This window comes from Nesoenas mayeri, assembly GCF_963082525.1.
Source record: "Nesoenas mayeri genome assembly, chromosome: 2".
NCBI lineage: Eukaryota > Metazoa > Chordata > Aves > Columbiformes > Columbidae > Nesoenas > Nesoenas mayeri.
Genome location: NC_137543.1, coordinates 22883224 through 22900444, shown reverse-complemented (window position 1 = coordinate 22900444; position 17221 = coordinate 22883224). Strand labels below are relative to the sequence as shown.

The 17221-nt window shown below is 36.7% G+C and overlaps 1 protein-coding gene across 12 annotated transcripts in view; it reads right to left on the bottom strand.

Moving 5' to 3' along the window:
* The window catches only part of UBR5 (ubiquitin protein ligase E3 component n-recognin 5), an 85813-nt gene that overhangs the window by 19937 nt on the left and 48655 nt on the right, over positions 1–17221 (bottom strand). For 6 of the 12 annotated variants that reach the window (XM_080340639.1, XM_080340644.1, XM_080340649.1 and 3 more), the window contains 20 exons: positions 16360–16557; positions 15006–15216; positions 14332–14376; positions 10928–11054; positions 10192–10343; positions 9709–9804; positions 9149–9272; positions 8728–8825; positions 7710–7858; positions 7189–7280; positions 5955–6101; positions 5747–5865; positions 5540–5666; positions 5310–5439; positions 4926–5086; positions 4131–4370; positions 3790–3913; positions 2942–3053; positions 1640–1771; positions 247–508 (listed from right to left, as the gene is read on the bottom strand). In XM_080340639.1, the coding sequence (XP_080196765.1) occupies positions 247–508; positions 1640–1771; positions 2942–3053; positions 3790–3913; positions 4131–4370; positions 4926–5086; positions 5310–5439; positions 5540–5666; positions 5747–5865; positions 5955–6101; positions 7189–7280; positions 7710–7858; positions 8728–8825; positions 9149–9272; positions 9709–9804; positions 10192–10343; positions 10928–11054; positions 14332–14376; positions 15006–15216; positions 16360–16557 (2846 nt within the window). The remainder of the gene's footprint in view (positions 1–246; positions 509–1639; positions 1772–2941; positions 3054–3789; positions 3914–4130; positions 4371–4925; positions 5087–5309; positions 5440–5539; positions 5667–5746; positions 5866–5954; positions 6102–7188; positions 7281–7709; positions 7859–8727; positions 8826–9148; positions 9273–9708; positions 9805–10191; positions 10344–10927; positions 11055–14331; positions 14377–15005; positions 15217–16359; positions 16558–17221) is intronic. The other 6 variants (XM_080340646.1, XM_080340641.1, XM_080340648.1 and 3 more) reach the window with 3 other exon arrangements.

Below are 17221 nucleotides of genomic sequence, written 5' to 3'. Positions count from 1 at the left end.
TATTACTGACATCACAACTGTAGCTAGCAAAAAATTACTAGCAGTAAGCATATTCATATCTTCTTAAGAACTAGAACAGATCCTTCCTTTTTTAAAATTTAAAACCAGAACTGGAACAGTCAAGATAGGACAGCAGTGTCCTTCTAAGACAAACAGATAACATTTCATCCTTAAGAGAACAAATAAAAACAGAGGAAGGAACAAAGCCAGAGCTAACTGACATTCATGTGTGCATTTTACTCAGACTTGCCTGCTGGGGCTGATGTACTAGAAGGAGCAGTGCTGGTAGTCCTCTGGTTTTGAGTATTCCGTACAGCCCACTGCATGGAACGGGGAGCCTGGGCAGCACCATTGGCATGAGAGCTATTTGTGGTTCGTTCCAGAGGCTCATCGAGCATGAAGGTCTCCTGCTCTATGTCATCACTCTGACTGCTGCTGCTGTCAGAGTCACTGGAATCATTTGATTGAGAGTCATCTTCAGAAAAAAATGCTGGAACACTGCTAGCTCCTATTGAGGAAAATAAGCAACAAACAGTAACAATTGCACTGTGTGTACATATACATGTATCACCTTAGTGTTGTAAACTTTTTCCACGAGAAGAAACTACACTACTAGTTTCTTCTAAACTACTTCTAAACTAAACTACAGTTCAAGTACCACTACTGAAAATCTTTTATAACTTATCCTTGTAACATACTGCTAATTTTCCACAGGTTTCACAAAAAAGCAGTAAGATTAATTACATTTCAGAAGATAAATTAAATAATAATTTGATTTGAAAATTTTCCACTGATTCTGCCCCCAGACAAAGAATTCTAAAAACTATGCTTCCAAACTGGACCATAGAGCTGCTGCTTTCAAAGTCTTAAAATGATTCATCAGGTTTTGTGTTTTAAACCATATCAAAGTTTTATATTAAAAATGAACGAAAACATTTCACTTCACAAAAGCACAGAAGCCACATAAGAGCAAAAAAGATAGGGCACATCTTGGCACATGTCCTTGTCCAAAAAGTCAGTGTAGTACCTTACAATTAGAGGCAAAGGAAAAGCAAAGGAAAAGCAAAGCAAAAGCAAAGGAAAAGCAAAGGAAAAGCAAAGCAAAAGCAAAGCAAAAGCAAAGGAAAAGCAAAGGAAAAGCAAAGGAAAAGCAAAGGAAAAGCAAAGGAAAAGCAAAGGAAAAGCAAAGGAAAAGCAAAGGAAAAGCAAAGGAAAAGCAAAGGAAAAGCAAAGGAAAAGCAAAGGAAAAGCAAAGGAAAAGCAAAGGAAAAGCAAAGGAAAAGCAAAGGAAAAGCAAGAAATAATGCAGGGAAGGTGGAGGTGGGACTGAAGCAGCTGGATGAAGAGAAAAAGAAAAAAGGAAAATAAGATTACAAGGAAACCTATTTGTTAAAATGTCATGACCAGGTAATCCTTGCTCTGTTCAATCGAGCTGGGAAGCAACATTCTCCAGTATACCTCTGGAGTGCTGGATACAGTCCAGATCCAAAGGCAAAGAATAGTATTTTTTTTTAGATGAAGCCAGTTCTGCCCTAATTAAAGCCATAGTCAATCACTGACACATTTCTTTTCCCTGTACAACTTCATCCTAATATCTACATTTAAACAGCTAGGCTAAACACAAGATCAAGTGGCATACCTGCTTCTGACCCAGCAGTCGCTGCAGTGACGACACTTCTGCGCCCACTAGCGTTGTCCTGATTACTGTGGTTGCTCTCACTGTCACTTTCTGTTTCAGCAGCAGCTAGCAAATCCAACTCCATATCGCTGCCTATGAAAACAACATAAAAAACATCCCACGTTTAGAAAGAAAAAAAACCAGAATGACAGCTGTGACTCACATAAGACACATTAAGCAAAACTCAGAGCCTCTTACTATAGCAAAGGTTCATGGATATGGAGGGAGAGGTCATAAAGGCAGAGCAAACATGCACCAATACTTGGAACATATTTTCTTATTTTCTAACAATTAGCAACCCCCTCTCTCTGTACTGCACATACACATTCAACACACACTGAAAATTAAGACTTCAAGGATTCACTATTAGTCACCCAAGACAAAAGATTCCACAACTCTTCATGCACAGGTATTAGGACAATTAACCATATGCTGCTTCAAGTGAGTATCTAAGGAATAGCTGAAAACTAAAAACAAACAAACAAACAAATCTAATTAAAAAATACAAGCTCTATTCAAGCTTAAGTTTTTAGAAATAAATGTTCTAAATACTAAGTAAATGAATATACAGATTTCCTGTACTGTAAATGGGTTGGCTGGAAAGGCAAGGCATAGTCAGAAAGAGAATAAGCTATTTTTTTTTTTTAAATCACAGCTTTGGCCTATCTAATCCCAAACAAATACAATATAAGTCATATTAATGGCAAGAATTTTCATACATAATGGATTAATTTCGTCCACAAGATACTGAACCATAATTTAATAGTTTGTGATTGGTTTGAAAACTGGCTCGCTATGATTCAGATCCCTTTTGATAACAACCTATCATAACCACTATTCTGTCATTAGCCATACAATAGCTAGGCTAGTTTTTAGTCCTTCAAATGGCTTATGTCAATAACATGTTACAGTAACAAATACAAAAGGCAAAATAGGTATTGTTAACCAAGCACGTTTGTGATTGGTTGTTGTTTTATATGTGGTGGGGTTTTTTTGTTTTGTGGGGTTTTTCTGTTTGAATAATTCTTAATATTTTTCACTTGTGTAGAAAGAGAAAAATAAGAATGTTCATGTATTTGCTTGCTACAAGTTCTCTATAATTGCACCATCTCCTTTTGTAAGATGTGTAGCCTGAAACCCTTTGATTCTCTCTACTCATGCAAGTCTCACAAATCACCACTGGTGACTCCAAAGATGCCTTTTGTTTTTGATGCAGGGTTTGTTAGTCCAAGCAGTAACGTCCATGGTGTACGTTATACATACCGTCTTCATCATGCTCATCATGCTGTCCTTCTGCTTCAGCATTTTCTTCACCGTGTTCTTCCTGTTCATCATGATGGTCTTCTTCACCAGCTACCCCCTCAACCACCTCCACCTGGAAAGAGCAATACCGTTTAGTGAGAGAATATCTTCTACATCAGAGATAATCTACACATTTTTAAAAACTCAATGCACAATTCTATTTTAAAACTATGACACAACAAAACACATGTAAGAAAGATGACCTCATAACTGAACAGAAAATACGTTTACAGCCATAGCAGTTGTACATGATTGTATAGTCCACAGTCTTGTGGAAAAAAAATCAGGCCCACAAATAAAATACAGCCTTGGACATTAGATTTTGATGCTGAAAGAGTAACACTGGCTACAAAACCAGGAACTAGTTCCGAAATATTGAAGAGCTACCATTGCAGTAAAAGACCCTGTAGTTCTCTAATAGAACCCACATCATAACACCCATGTGCTGAAAGACTTAAGAAATGTTTTAACAGTAAGTTATAATATAGCATAAGATTATATCTAAAGGAAATTACAGATGTATTTATCAGCATTCTAAATCATACTGTAATTATATCAAATGCAAGGCACTTAGCATACTCTGAAATGACTAAATATCACTGAATACAAAACAACAATTACAAAGCTCTTTTAAAACAAAGTGGTTATGGCACAGTAGGACTTCACAAAATACTAAGCAATGTCTTCTGCAAATGGGAGGTCTTGATGCATGGATTTCTGCTTCAGACATTAAACCTCATACTAATGCATTACATACCATCCTGAGGGAAAAAAAAAAAAAAAACCTACAAAAAAAAAGAAAAACTGACCTCTTCCACATCTGCTGAAACAATATCATCTTGTTCTTCATCCCTGCCACGAACTGGCTGTGACTGGCTGATTCGTCTTTGCTGAGGATTCCTTATGATGTAGGATGACTGAGATTGACTAGAACTTTAAAAAAAAAGAAAAAGTGGATTTAGACCTCTGGACATCATCAAACCTAAATTATTATACAAATGTGTCAGTAGGCAAATGCTTCCCAAATGCCTGGCCAGAATAAGAAGTCTCACCATACTTCTGCTAATGGAAAGCTAACAAAAACAACAAACAAAAAACACTTTTAAGAAGTCTTTGAAAAGAAGGATTAGAGAGATTTAGCAAATTTTACCTGCTAGACTGGTCAGATGATGGTCTGGGTGGCAGAGGCTCCACAGAAAACAGTTCTTCACTTCCTTGCATGGCATCTATACTCGTGCTAGCAAGAGTAAAGGGTGCTGTAGGACGTGCAATTCCCATCCTGACTGGAATAATGAGAGATTCTGCTACATTGCACAACTCTTCAACAGCATAGGGCAATAATGCCTGGAATACACGTTTACATTTTCCAATTGGCTGTGGAATGAAATTGCTGCAAGAAAAAATATTAAGGAAAAAAAAGGTCAAATATGTATTTTTTTTTACAAAAAAGATTTATGGCAATATAAATTCTTTTTCAATAAGTCAGGACAATTATCCTTAACAGATACATGCATTTGAGCATGTATAGTAACAATATGCACAGCTATTCACGTCAGTTAACAACATTTATCATTTAATAATTCAAGTCTAAGGCTGGATATCTAAGTCTACTACTGGCAAACAACCACAGATTGTAATTTTGATTAACATGTTAAAAAACTCTCCTTCCAAAAATCCTAACATTTTAAACAGAAAAGCTCAGTACGAACATGTAAGTTTACTAAGGGTTGTATTAAAAAACTACATGACATACCAGCAGCTATTGTGCAATCTTGAAGTTTGCATGTTTGCATCTTTGCACACAATGCTGCCTACAGACTGCAAATTGATTCAGATGTTTCTTCCTATTGTTGATTTCTATCAATTAATTTATTAAGAGAATAAAGATTTAAATTTAAAAAACCAAAACCACTATAACCAAAACACACCAACCCCCACCACTCACTTTTTCTTTTTGGAGGAAGCCATTTCCACACTAAGAATGACAAACACTCTTGCCACAGAACGCAGAAATCTCATTGTGACAGCAATAGCTTCTTCTCTGCGTCCTGGAGTGTACTTGTTTTGTAATTCCTTTACCAGAGTACCCAGCAAAGTATCTAAGAGCTGTAGAAACACGTCATTACAACCCAATAATGGTGTATAATTTAGAAGCATGAAACAAGACAGATTAAGATTCAAAGGGAGACCACGGTCAAAATGGTATAAATTCACAAAACCACAACTAATTCAAAGTTATTTTCAAATTAGTCTCCAAGTGTATCAATTGAGATATGCTACAATATCACATTATTCAGAAAATCTATGTAAAACACAACTGAGTGCTCACCAAAATATCTGCTGTACACTTGACAATAAGGCAGTGTGTAAAACAGTCCAGGCGAATAGTTCCACTTTGCTGATTAAGATAAACTTGTTCTTCAGGCAGAAGATGACCTATCCTACTGCTTGCACTAAGACTTGGAAAAAACAAAAAGAAAGGAAATAAATTTTATTTAAGTCAGCAGGTCTCAAATATCAGATCAAACTTTACATTGACAACTATTTGTAAATACACACGGGTCTTTATTTTCCTGGGAGCCAAACATGATCATGGACTTCAGTGCATTCCAGTCTTGCAAAACACGTTCCAAAGCAAGCTGGGCAAATCGAGGAGGTTCTAAATCATGATCAGGCATATCAGAATCTAAAGAGACAAAAAAGCAATATAAGAAAGAGATACCGAAATACAGAATTTGCCATTTATTTCACTGTAATAGCTCTTACCTTCAGGATTTGCAGTTTTACGATTACGATCTTCCCTAATTCTAGGTGGCCTGTACTGGCAGTGTTCCACAGTTTGCCTGGCAACTGTCTGCACTAAAAACAGCAAAAGATGTTCTCCCCTGCAATAAAGAATTAATTAGTGGACATATGATACACCACATATTTAAAAATAATAAAAATTATTCTGCCATTGTAAATAAGAACTTGCCTGCTATTTGGCATGGTAACAAGATTAGTGGTGGTCAGCAGACGGTAAAGGAGATCGAGGCGAGCAGACTTTTGTCCAGCAATTAGTGTTTTACATTTGCACTTTTCCCAGCAATCACAGTAGGCTGTTGGAGATGTTCGTTTGAGCCTACAAGAAACGGAAATGGTGAGATGCACCACTGATCAGTAATACACCAAGTATTTCCTACACAGGCTGAGGGTGTTTGGGTACACAATCAGATTCCTGCTAGATTCCTGTTTATTATAGTAGCAAGATGTCAAAACCTAGCTTAAAAAAGAAATGCAGAGTTTGTATGTAGCAACACTTGGCATTTGCTATTCTTGTTGCCTACTCTTGTTTTAAGACGGCAGTTTCACTACAGAGCAGAGGTGTCAAACTCATAATAAATGTAGTAGTTACATTTATACAGTCCTAAAATTAGATTTGGCCCTTTGAAGGCAACTGCAAGGCTGACGTGGCGCCCGGTGAAAACGAGTTTGACACCCCTGCTATAGAGCTTTTGATAGTGCCTTAGTAAAACTCACCCATGACCATTCATTCTTCCCCAAAATAGCCTCCAGCCAAGAAAGTAAAGTTGGAAATTCTTACAATATGCAGTAAAATCTCAGCAATAGTTAGAACGCTGAGAATATCTTTATAGTTGTATCTGTTAGCTTCTTATGGCTAGGGTATTAATGCTGTAACATTTACACGCCCAACAGTGGCGCAAAACATCCGCAGCTTAAAAGCTTTTGCCATATTGATCAGATATATCCTGAGTGTTCATGTGACTGCTGGCTCACTTCTCCCTTTATTACAGTTGATCTTAAGACATTAATATGCTATGCTTCTTCCAGAGAAGTTTACAAGAATGGTCTGTCATCAGGATTCACTGGCTTCAGCAGACTCCTGGAGGCACCCAAAATGAAAACGTGGTATTATTTAGATATATTATTCCTAGAATATTAAGCACTTTGAGGGTATTGGACTTACTCATTTAATCTAACTTCTACAAAGTGAAAAGTACAAGACTGCTTCAGGTGACTCTTCCAACTCTGACCCATAAAATAAATCTTACACAGCAGAGGGAAAAAAGATATTTTAAATATTTTATTAATCTACTGCTCTCTAATAGCTGAACACTTCAACCAAGGAAAAAGCCTATTAACTATCAGTAAATAAATGAAACCACAAAATATTAATTTAATTATAAGAACCAGAACACAATACTTACTTGCAGTCGTGTCCTTTGTGACAGACCCTTGCACACTCTGTACAACAACAAAGAGATTCCAATAGGCCACATGTTCGGCATTCAAATATATCCTAAAAAAAATTACCAAAAATATTATAGTTTTCTCCCTATAGTGCTTGCAGTATCACAGCATTACAGGTTATAATAAAATTACACTTGTGAAAACTGATACTTTCACTTAAAAGAAAGTCAATTCTAGAAAGTGAAAATCTGTTGTTATTTAGAATACTCAGTGTTTCCAAAGAGCTGTTTCCATGAAAATTTTTGCCAAAGCTAGCCAGAGGGAAAAAGCCACACTCACAAACAGCCATATTCTGACCAGCACAGCCAGCTTTGAGCGTGCAAAGCAATTACAGGAGGCAATAGCTACACCAGACTTAAGTGTTACAGTAATTAAAACAATGCAACATTAATAATTTAAAAATTAGATTAGTAGACTAACACAATACATGGTTGAAACACATTACTATTTACTTGAAAAAAAAAAAAAGGCGCCTTACTTGATTAATATGTTCTGCACCAGTCCATGTAAAACTGCATGTGTCATTACAACACAGAACATACAATGGAGAGTCATCTGGATTTGTACCAGAAGGACAAACCATTCCCATAAACACATCATCTTCTTTTTCACTTGAAGTTGCTTCAGCTAGAAGAACAGAATGACAGTGTTAAAAAAAAAAAAACCACCCAAAATAAGAAAAACCACCAATAGAAACCATACTTGACAGATGTTTGCCATTACGAAATCCCATACAGACTTAGAAGTTTGTATAAAATCTCTGTCAGTTTTTTGCGAAAGCTTTCTGCTTGTCACGTTACAGGTATTTCTTAAAGAAAGTGCTGCAAATTCCTGACTGAAAAACACAACCACCAACTCTTTCCCAGTTTCAAATTCATTGATATTCTAATCAACTCAGTGAATCACCATTTTGATGGATTAAAAAATAATTTATGGGCAATATTCTTATAAGAAACGCACAGAGTCCTACAGACCTTGTTAGATCACAGCTCTAATCATCTTAAGTTTCTCCCTAAGTTCAACTTTGCATATTTCTCCTAAACAAATACCAATGTGAAAAGAGAGTCTCAAAACATGTTTGTTTAGAAGTCTTTTCAGGAACAGGTTCTAGCTTGGCATACTGCTTTATCATATCTTTTTTTGCCAATTCAAAGAAGTTCCAGGCAATACCTTTGTGCTACTGAAAAATGGTACCTTTATCCACTGATGTTTGTAAAGCAATGAAACATGAAAAGACTATAAAGAACACAAAAACAGTAATATTCATAGAAATCTATGATAATATACACACTACAAAAGAGGCAGATGCTCCATAACAGCAAATTTTCCAAAATATGCAGCAACATACAGTGTTTTGGAAAGAGGTGTTTATCACCATCACCAGTTGCTCAAGCACACAATTTCACACAAAAAAGCAGTGCTGTTAATAATGAATCTCCACACATGCGAAACTTTAGAAGGAAACCACACGCTAATAACCAGTGAAACTGGTGTACCTTTAGCAATTTTCTGTGCAGTTTCTAGAATTGTAATTGCAGCAGGATATGCCCGGCCACTAACTGCTGACATAAATGGTGTCATGCCTCTTGCATCCCTATGAATAAAAAGGACAAACAAGTCAAAACACACTGAAAGTTTTTGTTATAAACAGGAGAGGTAGGAAACAGACATACGAAAACTAAGCACTGCTAATTCTGTGCAAACAGAAAAACCATGGCCTGAATAAGCATCCTTATGTGTTTTACACATTAGACCCAACTTTAAGGGATGGCAGGATGCAAACACAGCCATTATTCTAATATTTTACATTTTAACTAATGTGCCTTCAAATAATCTTTTTAAAAAGGGTTCTATGTAATAAAATTCAGGTGATAAAACATTACAAAGGATAGTGAGAATTTATATGAAAATCCTTACTTGGCTGACAGCAATTCTCGAAGATAAGGTTGTAAAACAACACTATCACATAGTAATTTCAGTATGAAATGAGCATTTGCCTTTCGATCCTTTGATTCCACTACAGATGGTTCAGTAGAAGGACCTGTAATGAGAAAAAAAAATTGCAGAGAAACTGTTTTTCCTTAAAAAAATGACTACCTATTAAAAGCAAGTAATTCAATGTTTCACTGGGGTGATTACTCAGTAGCTTGACTATTCAAGGTTTGCCATTTTCAGCAACATTTCACTGAAGTACTGTAAATTTCATTTGCAAATCATATTCTGAAATAGAGATAGCAATCCCAATTTCATGCTGATTACCATATTTTACATATTTGTTGTTCCCCAGGTAAAAATAGTTTTTATATAAATCACAGCACAGGGCTTCATGTACTTTCTGCACAGTTGTGAAATTCTGCTTCAAGCCAACATTCATCTGGTAAGAGGCATTTTCATATGCAGAAAGTCCATTCAAGCAAAGACAGCTTTTGAGATCATTCTCCTTCTAAAACATAATCAGAGAAGCCGTAAGTCCTCACCTGGTATCGTGGAGGTGCTAGGTCCTTGGCCGGTGCCAGTCGCTGCTGTGGTAAGAGATCCCACAGCGGGGGCCAGGATAAAATCAATGTCACCATCTTTCAGTAAACAGAACAGCAGGATGTATATCAATACATAAAAACATCCCTAACAACATGCGCTTTCTGCAATGCCTAACACACTGCAGGTTGTCTGTATTTCATTGGTACTCTTTCCTACAAACGGCAACATTCCTAGATTAGTAACATAACTCAACTTTACAAAATACACTTTAGAGAAGTTTGACCCTAGTGTTAGAACGACACATATCGGATTTAAAAATAGCTTTTAAGTCTTCAGTAAACTCATAAAGAATGTCTTGCTACCTCAATGACAATAGGTATTTTAATCTCACACTGAAATCTAAGTGATTCACCTTAAAAGCCATTGATTCCTTTATTAAATCTCTTATTCTACAGTTTAACATGATACATGAGCAGACTTACCCGGATCCATTGCTGGAGGATCTGGAACCCAGCTGGGAGGAGCTATTGGTGGAGAAACCGGGTCCTGATGATCACTCGACGAAGCACCAGCTTCATGTCTGCCCAATCCAGCAGCTCTCAAGGATCTCCTCATCATTTCCCTTAACCGCAAACTGAATACAAAACCAATGTAAAAATACTATCTCGTTTCCATTTACAATTAGAACACTGAAAAAAGGAAAACAAACTCTTCTTATCTCAATTTTTCTTCAGCATGGAAAAGAATGAGCAAAGAGGTATTTTTCATTCCTGTATTCCATTTTGTTGCAAGAGAAAATAATGGCCTTGGAAGAAGAGTCAGCCAGCAACATATCAAGACAGATTTGAGCCCAGAACACACCTCTAGTCACCACAGCATCACCTCTTGCAGGGAGGAGCACCTGATGGGCATTATTACCACTATTCGACATTCCTTTTACCCTAGGAGGAGCATTTCCACTTTACCATTGAGGAGACAATGTCCCAGCCCCAGAAAACAGAATTGGTTTAGAAATATCCCACTATCAGCTCTCATACTAGAAAAGGCTTCAAAAAAACCCACTAGAGCTCTAGTTTGGTGCTTGAAGAACTGAAATCTGACCTTAAACTAGCAATAGAGCCCATTCTTAAACTAGAATGAAGGAAAAAATAATAAGAGATTGGTAATTCATAGGGAAATCAGCACACACAAAAAACAAGAAAGCATTAGTCATTTTACCTTCTGCTACTTGAAGATCCTGCCCTGTTTCCTGGACCATTACTGGACACAACAGAGATTGCGTTTGCAATAGCTTCCACAGCTGAAAGCCTTTCAGCAAATGTATTCCTCTCAGAGCGCTCTGCTTCTGAAAAATTAAGAAAAGCACTAGTGGCAAAATTTCATTTGGGAAAATTATAAAGGAAGGAGTATAAAGAATGAAATGTCACTAATCATGAAATGTTCCCACCAATTTATTTTTATTTTTTAAGATTTAGAGAGACAGAGTAGGTTCACATACGAATTTTTATTTTGGATGAGCTTAACCATGATTCTGACTGGGTTTGGTTTCTAAAAGGCTATCAAGGAAAGAAATGCAAGGCACCTAAACTCCAGAACAAGCTTTCAGCTTTCACTGTCATTGAGAGACAAGGATTTACACATAGCTGAGTCCAGGAACTTGCTGAGTCCAGGCTTCAAAAGTAACGACAATAAAAAAAAACCCAGAGCACCACAAAAAACAAAACAAACCACACACACATACACCACACTTCACCATGAGCAGCTATGAACAACAATGCAAAGTTGTGGGCTTGTAAGATGTACAATCTACATATGAGCATGCTTAGGAAAACTGTGTTATGAGTATAATAAGGTAGCACAATCAGTTTATATCAGAAGAAAGAGCATTTCTTCTAACATTTCAAATCCTAAGTACCGTAACAGCTAAAGGTCCTAGTCACAACGAGGGCTAAATTGCGCCAAGTACTATACAGAATATAAAAAAATGCCTAGTTTTTCAGTTACAGAACAACTTGAAGCAGACACCTGGATCAAAGACCTAATCTATTTATCTGCAAAATAAATGCATAGATTAAGCAGCAGTCAGCTGTGCAAGGTTTGCACAGAGTAACAGTCATTGCTTCTTTAGGAGTTATTGACAAAAAGAATGCATAGCCACTACACAGCAAATTATGAATCACTAAAGCCAGGGATCCAAGAAGAACCAAAAGAAAATTCACTTTCAGCATGATACAGGCCAGGAGAGGGGCAATCTTCCTTTCAAAAGTTAACAATTTTTGGTACAAAATAGAAGGAAAATGTATATATCCGAAAGAAGAAAAAAAATTCCTTAAGTGACTCCACTTATTCTTTCTGGACACGTCTCAAGGTTGCTACAGCTAGTGCCCACTTTGCCTTTAAAGGCTTTTCAAACTGACAGTCAACATCTTCTGCATTCAGATTTCCTCCACTGACAGTACTAAGACCTGAATAATTTGCCTCCCCCATCTATGTTTTTTGTGGTTTGTTAGTCTGTTTGTTTTTAAACTGGAATGCACCTACTAATACCTTTGAGTTGATAGAATAAGGTAATTTGACGGTGCTTGTCAGCTTTTACAGCATGTTTATTCTTTAGATCTTTCTATTCATCACCACCTCAAGTAGCAGAGATCTTAGTTTTGCTTGTTCTCAAGCATGTGCAGGTTTCTTGAACAAAAATCCCCTACTATCCACACCAGGTGACTATCAGGCACTCAGCATAATATTACTCTTGTGCTTCCTACTTCTGTACTAGTCGAACCTGTCATTCTAAATGAGTTGTCATTCTATCTGTGTCATATTGCTTTCTAAGATCCACTAGTTCTCTTAACTCATGACCCATCCCATTGTACTTCTGGACTCCTTGCAGGGGGTCACAGCTCTTTGAGAGTGATCCCTCAAGCAACACAATCATTCTCTGCAACGGAGAGATTTCACCTACCCTTGGTCCCACACTGAACTGCAACTAAATTTAGCTGTTCCACTTCTGAAATTAGTATTTGTTTTTGGAGACCCATCAGCTGTAATTTGCTGTTCTGTTGTCTAATGAAATCTGTCTCAATTCTCCAGAAAAATCTCAATTCGTAGGTTAAGTTACCCGAAACTTAGTATCATAACTCTTTAACTATTTCACATGCTATAAACATTTTTTTTGGATCTGTCTTTTCCAAGATCCTCTCTATTGGCAAGATGGAGGAGATACCAAATCACAGAGAAACAGAGCAGCCTTCCCCCAGCTCTGCAGGTCTGGGGCCACTTTTCCTGCAACTCCTTTCTCCAACACTGCACATGGCACAAGTAGGGACAGGATCAGAGAACAAAAACACCTTAGGCCTGCCCTCAGTATTCCCTTTCCAGCACTTCAGGAAGAATCTATACAAAGCAGAGTGAAGGAACTCAGGCAGGGACTAGCGCAGAAGGGGCACTATGTTCTGTAAGTCTTAAGGAACATCATATTTGGAGTCTGGAATTGAAGCCTTTACTCCTAAATCAAACATCTCTTACAGTTTAACAGATAACTGTATAACTTACAGACAGTAACAGTAGTCTCCACTGACCTTCAGGTGATAAACAGAAAATAAGCTTGTCCTAATATCCACTGCTAACAGTTACAGTGGAAGGTGACTATAATTTGGACCTAAATGTATGAATCCCTTTTAAAACAATTTTTGTGAGGTGAAAGAGAGAGGCAGAGGGATGTTAAAAGTATCGGGTTCACATTTTTCATTTTTCAGAAAGTTAAATTATATCCAAGGTTGCAAAGACAAGCACTCAAATTAGGAAAAGTCAGATTACGTTTGCCCATGCATCCTTACTTCAGCTTCCTTGTGTGCTTATAGTAAAACAATCTTCAGTTACACAGTTGGGTTTTGTTCGTTTGTTTTGGGTGGGTTTTTTTGGCTTGGGTTTTTTGTTCCCCCCCACAACAAGACCCCTGCCTCAATCAGTGCACAGGATGGACGACACACTGAAGATGAAGGTTTGTACAATGAGCAAGCTGTTCATGCCTTGTTTGCTGCAAAATCTGGAAGGCGTGTAGTAAGGTAGCAACAGCTTGGCAAGGAGAGGAGAAAGCATTGTCTTGTGGTAAATGCCACTGGACATCACTTTGGAGAACTGGAACTTATTTCTGCCACATTTAACAGCACACAGAACTTTGTGAAAACAGTTTTTTACAGATGATTGTGAAACATTTTACTCATTTCTGGACACCAAAAGGTGTCTGACACACAGAAATAATTAACATTCACAGAACAGCTCTGAAATAAAGAGTTTTGAAATAACATCTACTGCAAAAATGAGATCAGGCCCTACACTTCTCAAACAGAACCGTCAAAATTAGTTAATAGCTTTGAATATAGAAAAACTTCAAGCTGTACCACCTTCAAGAGATGAGGAAGCTGCAGCATTACCCCCATTTTATAAACAGGGATATGTGAAACAATTAAGGTCTATAGATGACTAAACTTCAATGACAGCACCATACAAAAGTCCCACAAGGAAGTTCATTCATTATTCAGTGCAGGGTTTGTATGGTGTGCAGTAAGTAAGGAATGGGGCCACACACTGAATGATGAGGATAAAAAGAAATATTGAATAGCTACCCATTCGGTGAGCACCGTCCATCTTGTGCACTGAATGAGGTAGTCCTGTGGAAAAAATAGTATGACGGTGTAATTAAAGACCATTTCACAATGCATACCCATGCATAGCACATGGGTAAACTTAATTCTGGCATTTCCTAATTTTTGAGTGCTTGACTTAGCAACCTTGTTCTGCTAACATAGTTTTTATATAATGGTATTTAATTGACATTTTAAAATGGTGTCAGTAACTGGCATTAACAGAAAGTCATTTTTTCACATTTCTTAATACATGTCGACTGCAAGTAGCACTTCTCATTGGAGGAATTAACATACGTTATAACACTTGAAAAATATTAAATACCATTTATCTGAAAAGTTTACTAGAGATATAATGAAGATACTAGTGATATCAAGGCGGAAAACTACTGGTTTTAACCTAAAACTAATATGTGGATGTGAAAAGTTTGTCTTTTACAATCACTAAAAGCATCTTAGTATTCTTAACTATTGAATTCTTATAAAACTTCATTAGAGTAATAAAAATGTCTCAGCACCTTTGAAAGGCTAGCACACATTTAGGTGCTAAATTTTGACATAACCGTATAGGAAGAATGCAGCCTTTATTTCAAACACTCTTGAAAACGCATAAAAACTTTATTTTCAAATTGTTTTCATTATATTGTTGAGCTCACCCTCTTCCTCTTTAGTTTCTTTGTTGCTGGTTGGAAAGCACACAGAAACACAAGCATGCAGAATATTACGGTTTCCATCACATCTATGGCCAAGGAACGTCTGCAGCATTTGTGGATTCTGATCCAAGACAACTGCTTGTTCAAGATTCATCAGGTACTGTCTGCAAGCCTCATAGTCACATCGCAGAATGTGCTGCATTAAAGTTTGTTTCTGTACTCAAAAGAATAAAACATTTTAACAATTTAAAATACATAATGCAGACATACAATTTTCCTAAGTACTTCTAGTTTTCCTTTTTTGACATTAATGGCAAGGTTTAAATCTAGTACATTCACTGGAAGTCAGTGCAGGAACTGTTGAGAATACACATCAGCTCAATTATAGCACTGGTTTTTAACAGAAAACCGCACACATTCAGGCACAGGCAAGTTAAAAGTCAGGCTTAAGCAGCAGAAGCTACTGGGCTCACTAAAGTATGCCTTTGGCTTCACAGCTGGGTTCTTAACACAGATCAAATCTATTTCATGGCTCCATGTAACATGGGAAACATGGTACAACTGAAAAATCTAAGGTGTTTACATTAAGCAGCTCTTACATATTTATCTTAAAGAAGTCATACACAGGCTGAGAAGTGTACAAATTGAAGCTGTTCAAGGTCTGGGAGGCTCACTCCATATATAAGAAGCTTTTCCACAGTGGTTGAATATTCCTCTGTGAAAGCAATCTTGGTCTAACAGGTACACAATACCTCCTGGTGGCAGCATAGCACACAGTAGATCTAACTGAACTGCACCAAACCACTGACAAGTTTCCACAGGCGTGATATAAACATTCACAGCAGAACAACTCATACATCACCACATATGAGTACAGAACTCTTTACAGGTGATCAAAAAAAAATTCACTTGACTCTCAGGATTTCCTAATGTATGGTCCATATATAAGGTAAAAAACAAGTGGTAAGTAAAAAAAGTAGTTTAAAAAAGTTTTTAAAAAATAATGCATTCAGAATAAAACATGTTGGATTCCTCAGAAAAACTGTGCACCCATAAAACAAATAGAATTGTGTACTGCTAGTATCCATAAAAAGGTAACAATTTTAAAATTAATGCCTACAAAAAATACTATTGTTTAAAAGCCTGATATAGAAGTCATGTACTCCCAAAAGGGAACTTTCATTTTACTACATAAATTTGTTTGTTCTTTCATGTTTCTACGGGAATCTTCTGCTGAAATTAGCTTCTTTGAAACAGTGAAAATACAACTCCCTATCTAAACACAAAGCTGCTTTAAGCGTAACTTTATAAAAGCAAAAGGAAAAAAAAGCACATAGTTCTGCAGGAAATATTTTACCTCAACAGCCATAATGATAATAGCAGCTTTCTTTTTGATGGTCGAGTTAGCAGGAAGATTTGTTAAGGAATGAACACCCATTCCAAGACTACTAATAGGTGGAAGATCAAGCCAGTCAGGGTCTCGTATCCCACCCATACAATCTTTTGCCATTGGATAGATTGTACCGTTTCCATCTCTAAGAATAATAGGAGATTCCTATATTTGGGGGAAAAAAAAAGTTTTAACATTAAGTATCCACAATTTATAAATATTATCCTTCCCAAAAGGGAAGTTCCCAGTTCTGTTTGACTGACAGCAATGAGAACCGTTTAGCTAAAATTCTCATTTACACCATTATCTCCTACCATTACAAGTGGCACAGCATATCAGATCCCCTTTCTGAAATGCCTGAAATGTGCTCAACATAGTAAATACTATTAAGAATGTCATCTTTATGACATTCATTACTAAACAGACAGTACCTATAGTTTTAAATTACTTAAATGCTCCAAAGAAAGTTGAATATATGGAAATGATACACACAAATTAACTACTTTTGCCAAAAAACATTTCCTTCAACTATCCTAAGCAAAGTATATTGCATTTGTGGAAGTTACTAAAATGACTTTGTATTTTTCTCAGCTCTTCACATGGATGCCTGAACTATCGAGCTACATAATCAGATAAAATAGGATACTTAACATTGGATAGTAGAAAGAGTTGCACAAAACCTTGATATATCATTTTTAGTACCAAATACAGAAGTTTTTTGTTAACCTTTCCATTTGTTCTGAAGAGTGGCTTTTGATCTGACCCAGTTCCAAAACATAGCTACATAACAAGTCTACATTAACACAGGAACTACTCGGTCAACTTTTTT